The 15,153-nt window shown below is 38.1% G+C and overlaps 1 protein-coding gene across 1 annotated transcript in view; it reads left to right on the top strand.

The window, feature by feature from the left end:
• Positions 1–12,688, top strand: part of LOC147181174 (solute carrier family 22 member 23-like) — a 50,484-nt gene extending 37,796 nt beyond the window's left edge. The window contains exons 7-10 of the mRNA XM_086081460.1: positions 2,293–2,528; positions 3,825–3,857; positions 4,509–4,632; positions 7,491–12,688. Coding sequence (XP_085937586.1) covers positions 2,293–2,528; positions 3,825–3,857; positions 4,509–4,632; positions 7,491–8,559 — 1,462 coding nt within the window. The 3' untranslated portion in view covers positions 8,560–12,688. The remainder of the gene's footprint in view (positions 1–2,292; positions 2,529–3,824; positions 3,858–4,508; positions 4,633–7,490) is intronic.
• The last annotated feature ends 2,465 nt before the right edge of the window (positions 12,689–15,153 follow it).

Genomic DNA, 15,153 nt, shown 5'->3' with positions numbered 1-15,153 from the left:
CAACATCACAATTAACTATGTAGAAGCCATATCCAATTTTTTTTAATTATTATTTTTTATTAATTATTATTATTATTTTTTTTATATATATATATTTTTCGTTTTTTGTTTGTATTTAGGTGGGGAGATACTGTGTATGTCCATGCATTTCAAGTGACCCGTATCCAATAAGGCTGTTTACCTTCAATACATACAAACGTTAAGCGCGGAAGCAATAATGCACGTAATAATGTACATACATAATGTAAATATTATTTCATGTTACATTGCATTTATTTGATCTGGACTGACTCTTCCCTACCATGTATTTAAATGAGTGGTAACCAACCACATGACTCAACTCCCTATGGTCGGCAATCATTTTACTTATATAATGATGGACACGCCACTAATATGGCAAATTTTGGCCATATTTAACAGTGTATGCTTTTTCTATAGTCATATTGATCGGTCCTCAGTTCTTTCCCAACCAAGCTATTTTGTCTTTTAGTCAGAGTGCCCTGTTCCATTTTTATCCTGCACTCCCCATTTCCCTCGATACCTGACCTGCTCTTTAGCACGTACAGACACTCACCACGGCGGATCGCGTCACTGACTCCTGAAGTCGGCGTAAATTTGACATGAGCGGCCATCTTTATGAAACGTTAGCGACACACGCACACGGCGTTAGCTTGGCTTCTACTTTTTGTGTATCTTAGTGCAGAGGGTGTGTGTGCGCTTGTGTGTCAACATGTGCGTGTTGACAGAGTACATTGTGGATTGCTTTGGATTACACGACAGCACAGTGGACTTTGAAATGTCCTTTTAGTAGATAGGGTTGAATCAACATTCTCACCTAAACTACTTTATTATGCACTCCTACTTGATCTCAGATTTTGATTGACGCTTCCACAAATGGATTAATTTAAAACAATGATTATCTTTGTGGTTAAAGTTTGGTCTACAGCTGGACCATACGAGAATACTTGATCATGTTTTATTTTTGTGTGACATTACCGAGCAACAGGAGGGCATCAAAATATTAGAATCCGCTCCCAGTGTGATGCAGTGCAGTTTTATAACTGTAAACTAGAACCAATAAAATCATATTAATGACATTTCCAGTAGAGCCTCCGAGGTGAAACGCAATTGTCAACTCCCATAGGAAATAATGGAACTTAAATTAATCAATTTCTGATTTATAAAACCTTCATCATAAAACCTTTGTTTATTGGTAAAGGCAAGCGTATTGCATTCACTTGAAAAAAAAATCCAGTTTTTCTGACACATTTTTTGGGGTAGCTTTGTTTTTCTGTGTATTTTTTTTTACTTTCTGTTTTTCAGAATATTTTTTTCTGTTTTACTGAGTATTTTTTCTGTTTAAAATATATATATTTCCCCAGTTTTTCTGAATGTTTTTTTTCTGTTCTTCTGAGTAATTTTTCCATGTTTTATGAAATATATATTTATTTTTTTTCTGATTTTTTTTTAAACTACTATTAGCGAGTCTGTGTAAAAACAAAACACAAATTACTCACCAGCTCTGTTTTAAAATATTTTTTTCCTGTTTTTTTTTTTTTTACATCACCACCCTCCCCCCATGCTTTTCTGAATATTTTTTATGAAAGATTTTTTTGGGGGTTAAAACAGAAAATTAAAACAACTTACTCAAAAAACAAAACAAATTGTAATAATTAATATTAATAGTATTATATTCAATTATTTAAGTAATAATGCTTAGTTTATGTGTTTTAAATTTAATTCATATTTGTATTTTTTTATGTAGGACTCAATGATGAATTACAAAATTATTAGAAAAATATATTTAAATTGTAAAAGCAATAATGATGATGATGATCACGCTAATAATGTTTTACGTAACCGTATAACTGCCATACAAGCACAAAATAAGTTAACCACACTTGAGATAAAGCTAAATTTGTTGTGCTTTCATGTGATGTGCGCATCAAATGCTTGGGAAGGGAGTCTCGTCACTTAATAAAAGTTGAGCACAGTTTATTTTCCTGCGTATGTTCCATCATTATTATTATTCAATTAGTCAATTTAGCCATGTTAATACTTGGAGAGTAAGTTTTGTAGTAGTCTGCTGGTGTACGTAGAGCTCATTCATAATATCTCATCTATGTAATATACATTTAGCGCAATTTTCAATCTGTATTTATTTTTTTAGAAAGATTTATATAGATTTTTCTTAAAATTTTACAACATTCAAATGTAGAGGCTCTAATAGATTTATTTTAATTTTTTTTTTTATCAATGTCTATTTATTTTCTTATGCCATGTTGTGTGCAGGCTAACAGGCTACGGGATCCACCACTGCTTCGCCCGCAGCATGATGGACCCCGAGGCCCAGGAAACCACCATGTTTCACGACTTCTACGCCGACTATTACACCATGGCGGGCATCGCGGTGGCGTCCTGCCTGGCGCTGTGCCCGGCGGTGGGCCTGATGGGCCGGCGCGGCGGCCTCCTCATGTTCATGATCATCACCGCGTTGGCGTCGTTGCTGCAACTGGGCCTGCCCAATTGTAAGTTCTCACTGGTGATCACTTTTACCTTCAATCTCCACAATTATAAAATAAGAGTGATTAATAAAGGTGCATAGCAACTGACAACATCACATTATCACCACAAGGGGCATAGTAACAGCATAAGCGACTGACAAGATCGACATAACACAATGATCCCATGACCCAACCCAAAACACAATCATGACAGTGAGATCCAAAATAAGGGCTTGTACATTATTAGAATAGAGAACAATTAGTTAATCAATTGCAGAAAGTGTTATTAGCTAGTGTCTATTGGTAGTAAAAACTTCAGTGAGAGGCCTTTATTTGAAAAAAAGCAAGAAAAAAAAGCACTTTTGTAATATTGATGTTAGAGGGTTGTTGTTTTTTTACCCAATTAATGACATTGAAAATACATGAAATTTGATTTTTTGGGGGGGGACAAATGATAATTATATGTAGATTTTAATTTTAATTCCTGTTTTTTTGCCTATTTTATTTATTTAATTTTAATTCTTGTAGTTTTTGCCTATGAAGCCCCAAAAAGTTTTTAATTTCATGTAAAGAGTGAATTAAAAATACAAATGTAAAGATAAAATCTAATCTATTTGTTATTGTCCAATTAAAACCACACATTTTATTCAAATTATGACTTCTTTTTTAATTCATTGTTTAAATTATAAAGCAAGAAACTCACAAAATGTTATTTGGAATTTAATTTGAATTGGCCACAAGGATATTACAATGAAATAATATGTAGTAGTACAGTATATGGAACAGTATATTCTATATTTCCAGACAGATTATTGTACTCTATATTCTCTTATGGCCTCTGTCAGGCTATTTGTCAAATAATTCATAATTACTTATCATTTCTCTTTTTGAGAATGTCTGGTCTTTTTTTTTTATGGTTGTAATTCATTAGCTTGTAGCTATCCCATTTTGAAGTGGTTGAATATTGTCAAATTGTGATTAGGGAGGCATACGTAATGAATTGTCCAGCGCTTGCACATTGAGGTGTGTCCTGCGCTCATGTCAGCTGTTCCTAATGGAGAGTTTGGACATGTCCGCAAACGGCCATGATGGTCAATGTGTACCAACAAAACATGAGTTGGTTTATTCAGTTACCGGCGACTTAATGTTTAACTTGTGTCAACATAATAACACAAGGTGTTGCGTTCACATTGCACTTTGTGTTGACGAGCTTTTGTCTTGTTTGATTTGTATATTTAATTGTTAATCGTGAGGGAGTTGTGTTTTTATTTCCTTCTCGTTCACATCTGACACACCCTTTTCTTCTGATTTCTTTTTCAGTGCTGGGAAAGTATAGTACACATCTCAATATAGGTAAGCTTATTGCATGACTATAATCTTTTTGTGGTTTGGGGTATGTACTCAGGAGTTTCCGTAGGTCATTAAAAAGCCAAAAAGTAATTAATTAGGTTTTATCAAAAGGCATTAAGAAGCATTAAATGTGATTTTGCGAGGCATTGAAAATGTATATACAGTTGTTGCTCATGCTTTATTTTACATATAACATTTGAAAAGAAAAATGTAGCGTTCTGTCATGTCCAACATGAAACAGAAAATGACCTCAACACAAAACTATGACTCAGTTTCACACTCCTAGCTAGAGCTGTCAAAATTAATTGATGAATCAACAAGTAATCGATTATCTAATTCATCAATAATTATTCTAATAACCAAGTAATCGTTTGCAGCCATTTTTTTATTTAAAATGGTCCAAATCCTCTGAGGGGGGGTAGGGGTTGGGGGGTAGGTTACCGAATGAACAATAAATACTGAGCTCTTAAAAAAAAAAAAATGGTACTGTATGATGGCAAACATTAAGCAACAGCTCCCAGTATAAAAATATACTACAGTACTGTACTGTGCAATATATGCCAAAAATTATGTAGTTATCTTTTTAAGTTGCAATGATACATTTAAAATATTATTTGAGACCAAATGAATCCAGGTGCTGATGTTTGTGTGTAGATAGCTCAAGCACACTCAAGAAGAACTTCTCCATCGCCTTCTCCATCATCGGGATGTTCTCCTCCCACGCCGTCAGCAACCTGAGCATCTTCTTCTGTGCTGAGATCACACCCACCGTCATCAGGTAAAAGCCTTACATGATATTTTCCCAAATATCTCTTTGGCCCTCCGAGGATTTGCCGCATTCCCACTTACATACAAAGTAGTCAATACTAGTGACTCCATCTCATTGACATAGATTTGTTGCTCCACCTCCTCTCCAAGATGGAAGAATGGAACATATGCCAGAGACTCGGCTTTTGTCGCCATCACTTTCTGACAAAGGCGCAGCTTGTGCAAATCAGCTTGACTGTATGTAGCCTTACGCAAGGTGCGCTCAGCTGCTGTGTGCAAAGCGCTTGAAGGGCGCCACCTGCTGGATTGCAAGTAGTGCCGGCTGGGAAATGAAGTGGCGCTGCAGCGCTCTCTGCTGTCCAAAAACAGGCACTCCGTAACATACTGAAATATGCTGCAACACACCAAATGGGTGAATTTGTAAATGACAAAGAAATGTACAATCTCAGTTGTTTATTGAGTATGTGAGCAGAATTTAATTTCCTGACTTTTGTTTCACTTCCCTCATCAGGTTTTCTGTTGTTTGAGGTCTGTAGACTGGCAAGGCCACTTCATGATCTTAATATGTTTCCTCTTGAGCCACTCCTTGCAAATACGCTTTGGGCCATTTTTATTTTTATCGATTTTTTTTTTTTTTGAGGGAGAGCTTTGGGCCATTGTCGTGCTAGATGCCCCATCATGTTCTTGTTGAGGAAAGCAGGTGTGACTGTGTTCACTGGTCTCGCATTGCGGTCACCTTTTAACAGAAAAGCAGCCACAAAATGTCTTTGTCCAACGTTATTCTTGACTGAGGATGGTAGTCTATTAAAAAATATATATATATTTATTTATTTATGTATTTATTTATTGTCATCATACAAACACTGGTTGAGTTAGTCAAGTCCCAAAAAATTATTTGGGTGGATTTTGCTGCTTACTTCATAGTCCACAAAAACAATATTTATCAGAATAGTGTAAGATCATAATTGTTTTTATTTGAATGCACCGCGTTGCGTGTGCAGCAAGCATATAACATGTACGTTTAATGACACCCAAGATGGAGTTGACCTTAACCAAACAAACAACAAAACAGATTATGCAAATTGCATGTTTAAATACAAGTAGTTCTGGTTAGAAACACGTTTGTGTGCTCATGCTAGCAGCCAATGTAAAATCCCATTGACATGCTAATAGAAAATTGGCATAGAGTTCCAGGAGCGCTATTCGTTCAAATAACGAATATTCACACAAGTATGCTGTAGGAACACATACAGACACGTATTATAACAATATTCAAAGGCACGTATACAGAATATGTGCCTTTTAATGATATATTAAAAACAAGTTCTATCATTAATAAAGCTCAATCCAGACTTTCTTCTACTCTTCTTATCTTAATGTAATGTGTACTCCATGCACACTGCCCCCAAGAGGCCAAGGCTTGCAGAGCAATAGCAGCTGGTTTTATTTGTATTAAATGTTTTTATTGCTTTTATTTTTATTATATGCCATTTTATTACTAAATTTTGTTTTATATGGGAAATTATTATAATTTGTTATGTTCTGGTTATATTTAGTTAATGTTTGGTAGAATAAATATTTTTTATTGTGTGTTTTATGTGAAATGTGTATTTTATGAAGACATTTATAAAACATGCAGAATTATTTTGTGTTAACAAACAAGGTGATTATTATTATTATTATTATTTTGAAAAACATACTTTTGTTTAAAAGAAAGTCATGCTGTTACAACAATCGTTCCAATTTTTAAGGCATTTTTTTGGTTTAACACATTTGCTCCTAAAAATATATAAATACGTTCTATTTTAAATATTACCATGCTCCCAAAGACATATTTATATTTAAAAGTTTTTTTTTAATCTACTCAAGCGAATAGTTGAAGCAATGGTAGTTATTACAAAAACGGCCAGCAGGTGGGAGCAGAGTATAAGAGATCAACCAGGGCCATGTTGCAAAAAGTTCTTTCCCCCACTGTTTTAAACAGATTTGTGAATAATGATGAAACTTAGCTATATTCTAATGCTAATTGCTGCAAAACGGAAACAGATGGAAATATACTTGATTTTCCTGATGAAAGAAGAGACTCTAATCTTTCTTTCGGTAGGTTCCATGTTTTTATAGCAACAGAACATAATATTCTGTGGGCCTTGCAAAATCACTCAAAATCCAGTAAAACAGCCAGGAGCGAAGGGGGTTGCTTCAGTGAAAATGGCTGGAAGTGAATGAGTTAAATTTGATTTAATTTTAAATTATTATAATTTGTTATTTATTTTCCGGGTATATTTGGAGTTGAATTTTGATTGGGATTTTTTCTTTTATAAGTGTGTTTTATGTGAAATATGTATTTTATGGAGAAATGTATAACTGCTGTTTAAAAAAAACAATGTGATTTTTTTTTATTAAATGCCGAAATATATACTTCTAAGAAAGTTATGTTGTTAAAACAATTGGAATTTTTTTAAATAACTAAAAAAAGTATAGTTTGAAGAAAAAAAAAGTAGTTTTAAGGAAAAACTGTTAATATACTATACATACTAGGGATGGGCGAGTGAGTACCGGTATCGGGCCAATGCACCGCATGGCCTTATTTGAAGGTATTGGTACTCATCCCCTCTTGTAGATCAATTAGGATCTAAGAATGAGAAATTACAATAATAGCAAATTGTCATTAATTTCATGTACCGTTAAGGAATAATGCTATTTTGGGGAATATATATATGTCTTTAAAATTTGAAACATCAAAAGTTCTGGTGGTATCGGTACTTGGTATCAGTGACTATTGAGTTGAGTACTCGTGCTGGTATCGGTCTGAAAAAAAGTGTTATCATATTTTCTCTAATCAGTCATCCCTAATCTGCATTGTGACAGGGGCGGCGGCCTGGGCCTGGTCCTGGCGAGCGCGGGCTTCGGCATGCTGACGGCGCCCATCATGGAGCTGCACAACCAGAAGGGCTACTTCCTGCATCACATCATCTTCGCCTGCTGCACGCTCATCTGCATCATCTGCATCCTGCTGCTGCCCGAGACGCGCTACCACCCGCTGCCCGAGACGCTGGCCGACGGCGAGAGCTACACGCGCCAGCCGCTGCTGCCGCCGCGCAAGCTGCTGCCGCCCTCCGAGAGCGCCCGGGACTACACGCGCGTGCATGACACGCCGCTGCACGAGGTGGCCGCCACCGCCATCTCCACCATGGACTCGGCCGCCGATTGCATGGACCTCGCCGAACCCGAGCTGCCCGCCGACGAGACCGACGACGCGCTGACGAAAGATGACATCGTACACGCCAGCCAAGAACGCCTCCTGTCTTCCACGCCTGCGCACTTGCACCCGCTGTTGTCCGACCAGGACAAACCTTCAGAAGTGATCCTTGCTTCTATCGAACCACACGCCGTCGTCCTCCAAACGGACGACAGCCCACATCCGTCCCCTACGCAGGAAGTGCTTCACGATTTGGAACCCAGCAACCGTCTGGACACTACGTCCAAGGAATCGGGTCCAACATCACCAGAGGGCGATTTAACCGCTCCCCCCTCCCCTCTCTGCTCAGACATCCACTTAGAAATAGAGGACCAATCAACGCCACCGTTGCCTCCACCCTGCGGCGACGATCCTTCTCCCCCTCCATCCCCCGTTCCAGACTTGGTTTTGCCCTCATCCGGCCAATCCCCTCCCCCGCTTCCTCCGCCCGACGCCCCTCCCTCGCTTCCTCCGCCCGATGCCCCTCCCATCACAGAACCAACCGTCGCCATGGCGACCACATTGACTGATCATCCTTTACCGGATTCTCTAGACTCTGACTCAGATTCTAGCCCTTCAGGAGCGTCTCCCCCCTCTCTAATGGTCTGTACAGTTTCCTCCCCCATAGACTCCGGCGTGCTGTCAATCAGCGCCAGCACAGAAAGCAACGCCCTCAACGGCGTGGCGTCGTCGTCATGATGATGATGACGGCGGTGGCGGACGTTTGGCAGCAAATAAATCCCCTTCAAAAAGAAAGCCGTCCCAGCCTGGAGTTGGGTGGTCTTAAAACACCATCCCCTCCCTCTTCCTCTTCCTGCCCAAGAGACTGCTTTGTGACAGCGTTGTTTTCGTTGTTTTTGAATGTTGGTGAACAGGAAAACGGAAAAGAAAAAAAAATCACCAGCCTTGAAACTGCATCAAAAAACTTTGGAAGAGTCAATCAGAAACGAGCGCCATGCAGAAGGTGAGGAGGCCAAATGAATTTTGTTTGTCAGGCATGCAGTGCTTAACGCATTTATTAGGCCAGTTTCCTGCAAAGAGTTGACCACAAAAAACACATCAGCAAAATTAAATGCAGTGAAATAGCGAAAATCCGCAATGGCGGCAAAGCACTACTTGGTCAAGTGGAATTCCCCAACTCATGTCAACATGCTTCTTTGACACCAATATGCCACCACATGGTGCCAAAACTCTACTCTTATTGTTTTTGGCATAAGCACAAAAACAGCAAATAGGTTGATGAGTGAATGGCAGAGGATGGGTTCCAAAAAAACAAAAAATTGACACCTTCTTAAAGGGGAAGTCAACCCCCAAATTTGTTTTTTGACATAAACATTTGTTACAAGCAGCCCCACTAATCTAAATATGGTATTCTGGTTAATATTGTGTTAGTGGAATATGAGTTAAGCAGCAAAATCCAGCCATTTTTATCCATCTCAGGGAAGATGACATCAATGTTACGCAGGTCTCAGATAACAACCAATCAGCGCAACTTCAGAAAACAGGTGATCTGTGATTGGTTGTTGCCTGACCCCTCAGCAACTGTGATGTCATCTTCAGTCGACAGCAAGTGGCAAAATGGCCGCCCCCTGACATGATAAAAATAGCTGGATTTTGCTTCATAACTCTTATTCCACAAATGTAATATTAATCAGAATGTCATGTTTAGACTAGTGACATATAACATATTATTGTCAAGAAATGTTTCAAAATAATCACCTACGTCATTTTTTCTGATTTTTTAACATAGAAAATTAACTATTTGCATCATGAAAAGATAATTTAGGCACAAAATTGCCAAAATTTGCAAATCTGTGGGCTGTCACCGTGTTCCGAAACATTGGTAATTGTCAGTCACTGCACGTCGCTAGCATAGAGAGAAGAGAAAGATACATTATTTGTAGCAAATTCATCATAATTTTCAGACCAATAAATTAGATCACTCGTTGCATTTTTTTCTTAATTTCCAGGGGGCTCCACTGAGTCATTTAGTGGTCCTTGTTAATTTATCTATGACGGAAAAGTAAACAATTATTTTGGCAATTACCAAAGCCATCGTAAACTGGTCTACTGGATTTCTCATGCACTGTATGGAAGAACGAGACTTGTTTTTGGGCCAATATTCAAGTAAACTATCTCAAAAAACAGCACAAAATAAACGCAACTCCCATAAAAACCAAAATGCAAATGTTAAAATGGTGCCAAAAATGAGTATTGCATGCATTTTGGGGGGCTTGTTTTGCGCAGCCCCCCGCCATAGACTGAATGTGGATGGAGTGAATCGGATCAACGCAGGAGATTAAATGCCATCGGAATGTTTTTTCATAGGAGCTGCATACAAAAGTGTATTTTTTTTTCTTAACAGTGGGTACAAATATGGTAATATTGTATTGATATTGTCAGCAAGTGCATAATTGTGTGTGAACCAAATTGAAAACTGATTGACCTGATTAATGTACAAAGCTTCATCCTTGCAATATTGGCACACAAAACAGTCGGCAAAGACAAAAAGCTTCTTTTTTATTTTAATGGATGCATTGTACTTTTTTTTTTCTTTTTCTTTTTTACATCCGCACACAACTAAACTGCTTTATAAAAGACAGGACTCTCCCGTCTATACTTGACACATGCAGTCGTCTTGCCGAGATGTTTACAACCATGCTCAGAAAGCGAAATAAGCGCCATTACTCATTATTGTCAAACTCAAAAGCCAGACAGATTTTTAGTTTTGTTTGCAAAATGTGACTCAAGGTTCCCGCCCTTGTTGTATTCCGTGGAATTTGCCCAGGGAGGAACAGAAAGTAGAGAGAGAGAGAGAGAGAGAGAGAGAGAGAGCGAGAGAGAGCTCCTGTCGCAATCTTGTGGTGCGTTCATGAAAATACTCCCCCCCCCAAAAATCACAGGTACTTTCCAACAATGTTCTTCCTCCATGTGCACTGACGACAAGATTGTGCTTGGTTGTTTTTTTTCCTTCCTTCCTGTGAATGTTGCAATGCAACTTAAATCAAAGTATAATAGTGTTTTTGTTGTTGTTGTTGTTTTTTGAGGTGGCAATCCTTGTTTGATGATCAAGTTGTGAAATATTCATGCCAATGTCTGATGCTGCTACACGCCTCAAAGCACAAATTCCCTGCAATCATGTGACGTCACATTGGCCGAGTATTAGAGCCACACGGAAACAAAAGTCGACAATACAGTCAAGCGGGACACAAATTTGACTTTACCAAAATCAAATCTAAAGTTGCGAGAAGAAAATAGATTGTTATGAGAAAATACTCAACTTTTAGGATTTTAATAAACAATTGTAAGAAAATGCCAGAAAATTCAGAAGAAAACCGGGTATTCAGGGGCGTGCACATGGGGGGGTTCGACAGGGCATTACATTTTTATTTTATTTTATTTTTAACGTTCTCAGCCCCCCCGCCCCAAATCTCACAGAAAAAAATGTGTTTTGGTTGCTTTTAAAAAACAGTCAAGCATTTAGCGAGTTTGCCATAAAACAAATTTTATGGCAAATACTATACCATAATTTTAGTTATTGTATTTGTACAAAAAAAATCCTCTTAGAAAAGAATCAAGCTATATGATTAAATCCATATTTACATAGAAATAAAGTCGTAATTTCATCACAAAAAAATTCAACTATTTTGTTTTATTAAAGTTCTAACTCCAGGACCAAGTTTTAATTTTACCAGAACATTTTTTGAAAAAGAAAAGACTAAAAATTCTAAAATGAAATGTGTTTGAGTTTACTTGTTATAATTTGACTTCATTCTGGTAACATAGATTTGTTCAATCTTGTAAATGTAAATTTCAAATTTAATCTTGTAGCATTATGACTTTAACCTTTAAATCCACTTCTCTTGAAATTCTCAAGAATACTTTTTTTGCTTTCTTTTTTTTTACAAAAATAGTATATCCATCTTGGAAAATTCCCCCAAACATTTTTTTTTCATGTCATATAACGACTTAATCTACATTGTAGCTTTTTTCATAATGTATTTTTTGAATTTTTGCTCATCATGAAGAATTTTAAAGGAAACAATAAACCTGAGATTTTGTTCTCATAAATTGATCCCTATTATTATAACATTGGCTATATATATATATATATATATATTCTCATAAAAATAAATGTTCTTACATCATCTTGTATTAAGACCTAATACATTATCTTACCGTAAAATGACTTCTCTTTACCACTCTAATTTTCAGCGTTCAGTATGGCCCTAATACTTGGTTCATTCAATAGATCTTTTCCCAAATAGAAAACAAATAACAATAGAAAAGGGAAGGGAGGAGCTTTATTTGAACAATTGATGGTGCAGACTTTAACAGTGGAAAGGGTGACATCTGCTGCAGACATTTTGCTTTAGCTTGGCTTCCTTCCGTTTGGTGTGTGTGTGTGTGCGTGCGTGTGTGTGTTTGTGTCGCCAACACAGCGGCCATATTAAAACGATAAACAAGACACTCGTGTCACATCTCATCAAGCTTTTGCACGGTGCTGACTGAAGCATCCGCAATCTGTTGAGTACAATTTAGCACCAGTGGAAGCATTGAACGAACAGTATACAAATGGTTTATGTGGCGTACTATTGGAACCGTGAATGTAAACATGAAGGATTAAAGGATAAACGTGTGAAAGGCGATCAAGTGTTCAGTTTCTGCTTCCTTCCACTCTTGAAGGGAGATTTGAATGAATGTTAAAAAAAAACTAAAAAAAAACGATTGTACCAGTTATGATTTCTGAATGTTTGTTTTCAAATTCTTACACGCACTTGTATATAAGCCATACCTGTTGTCAAAATAAACCACTATTTATTGATCAGATGTGCATTTTGTTTTTACAAAGATTGCATGTGGGAAAGTGTGTTATGGTCAAAAAAGCAAAGTTGAACTGAGGGTGTGTATACTTGTGCAACTACTCAGCAGTTTGTTTTTACTCACCCCCCCCCCCCCAAAAAGTACATTTGAACATATTTAAACATTTTGAAACTTATTTGCATACACCTTCAATTGTACTTGCAAATACGTTTAAACGTGTTTAAATACGATCAAGTGTATTTGCAAGTATGTTCGTATATAAATGTATGTATATATATATATATACTAGGGGTGGTGTGTCTCACGATTCGATTCCGATTTTTGGGTCTGCGATTCGATTCAGAATCGATTTTCGATTAAGAACCATTTTTGATTCAAAATGATTTGATTGACAATGATTTTTGCTTCAATTTATAGATGTGCAAAGAATCGTAATGATCTACTCCAGTCTGACTCGCTAATGCTAATTAGCGTGCTACTCGCGGCACTATTATCACTCACACAGAACGGCTCCACGGTGAAAGAAAAAAAACTGATTAGAATAACTTGATCATGATTTTTCCTTCTACTCTCTAATGTGGTTACAACTTAACAGTGTATTAGACCACGTGGAACCACACTGCCCCTAAGTGGCCAAATCGGGTACAACATGAACAGCGCTCCACACAAGCAAAGGGAAGACAGTATAAAATAATTAAAATAAAATCTATTTTGGGACATGTAAAATCGATTCTGAATCGTGCTAAATGAGAATCGATTTTTTTGGGCACACCCCTAAAATATATATATGTGTGTGTGTTGCCTTGCTGCAGCAGCATGGCGCAGTACGAATGAGTTGGCCTCTGACTGTGTGACTCCGTGTAACAAAATCCTGCTACAAACTCTAAATCCTGTCCCGACAATTTCCTAGCAGGCGATACAATCAAGTTGCTTGGCAACTGGCGACCATGCAGGAAGAATGCCCCCACTGTTAACATGCCCCGTCTTTATGCTGTCCACGATAGTCGCCTCCTGGCTTCAGCTTTATGTATATTTCAGCAGCGCCATCAATCGTCTTCAAGCTATACGCACACACACACGATTAAGACTTCCCTCAAAATGCAACAACAGGATTTAGATCACCGCCAAAGGCAACCTCTGCTTGCCTCGTAGGCTACGGGACAAAGGGCAGTTTAATGAATAGCTCGCTGGGACAGTAAAAACAGTAACAGAGCAGTGTGTGTGTGTGTGTGTGGGGGAAGAAAGAGCATAGAGTGAACACGCTTTGAAGGCCGCCATTTAATCTCCAGCCAAACAGGATGTTAGACAAAAGGAGAACCTTCACTTGAATCTCCCACTTTCGTATCAACCACTTGTTATTATTAAAGTTGGTATAAAGGCAGCACGGTGACCTAGTGGTTAGCAGGCCTGAGGTTTGGGATTCAAATCTTGGCCTTCCTGTGTAGGGTTAGCAAAAAAACAGCTCTTGTGGATTTGCATTCAAGGAAAAGTGTAAAGTCAGGCTTTTCCGAGTTCAAGCCGTAAAGTGAGTACGGAAACTCGGAAAATTCCACTTGTGAAGTCGAGAGAAAAAAAGGACCCCGACTTCATCGACGGACTACAAGTGACGTTACTCTACAATGGCGACCCCTTTGGAAACACAGGCTGTGAATGGTAAAACACAATTTACTCGAGTAGGAAACGAGATAGCTTTCTTCATTCATAAATATTCGACATAACTTAACGTGACATAACGTACGTGATAGTGTCGCTTTCTCCCTGCATGAAATTATACGGTGAAATAAGATAAATACAATAAATGAAGCAACATTACAAAAAGGCAAGTTTGCTGGCGGTCAAAATGAGTTTTGAGGACCAAAATAAAAACAAAACAATTCATCACTATCCGCCATTTGGGTTGTTTACTTTCACCTCGAACGCTTTCAGGTCATGGGAAATTCCGAGTTTTGACCTTCCTTGAATGCAGCATACTGTAAGTGCCATGGCGCAGATGCACCATCCACGAAAATAGAACCCATAATGTTGAACTGTTTTAACCATTTCAGGTTTCTGGATTTTTGGACCGTGTTCGGGCATCTAGCATGAGTCAGAGAAGGATAGAGCGAGAAGGATAGAGCGAGAGAGCGAACGAACTGACTAGTCGTGTCCTCCACACGCGGGCATTTTGAAAAAGCTTCACGGACGGGAGGAGGAAATGGCGACCAGTATTTACTGGAACTTACTCGGAGCGAAAGTTTGAGCTGAGAGTCCAGCGGCATGCTACGCGCTGTAGCTTCTTGCTAGCCTTCAACCATAATGTAAGTTACACCTTCCAAACAAATCTTCCTCCCACCAATTCACTAATTAAACATCATGCACAACATATACACGGCTAAACATGCTTTTTAATTACACAAGGATTTTTGCTGTTTGTAGGCTGCCCGGGTCCTTATCACCCGCAAATAGCTGGGGCACATTGTATAGAATATA

This window comes from Leptonotus elevatus, chromosome 1 (assembly GCF_054856555.1).
Source record: "Leptonotus elevatus isolate MCC_2025b chromosome 1, RoL_Lele_1.0, whole genome shotgun sequence".
NCBI classification, from domain to species: Eukaryota; Metazoa; Chordata; class Actinopteri; order Syngnathiformes; family Syngnathidae; genus Leptonotus; species Leptonotus elevatus.
Note: the sequence above shows the minus strand (reverse complement) of the source record. Positions and strands in the feature narration are given on the sequence as shown.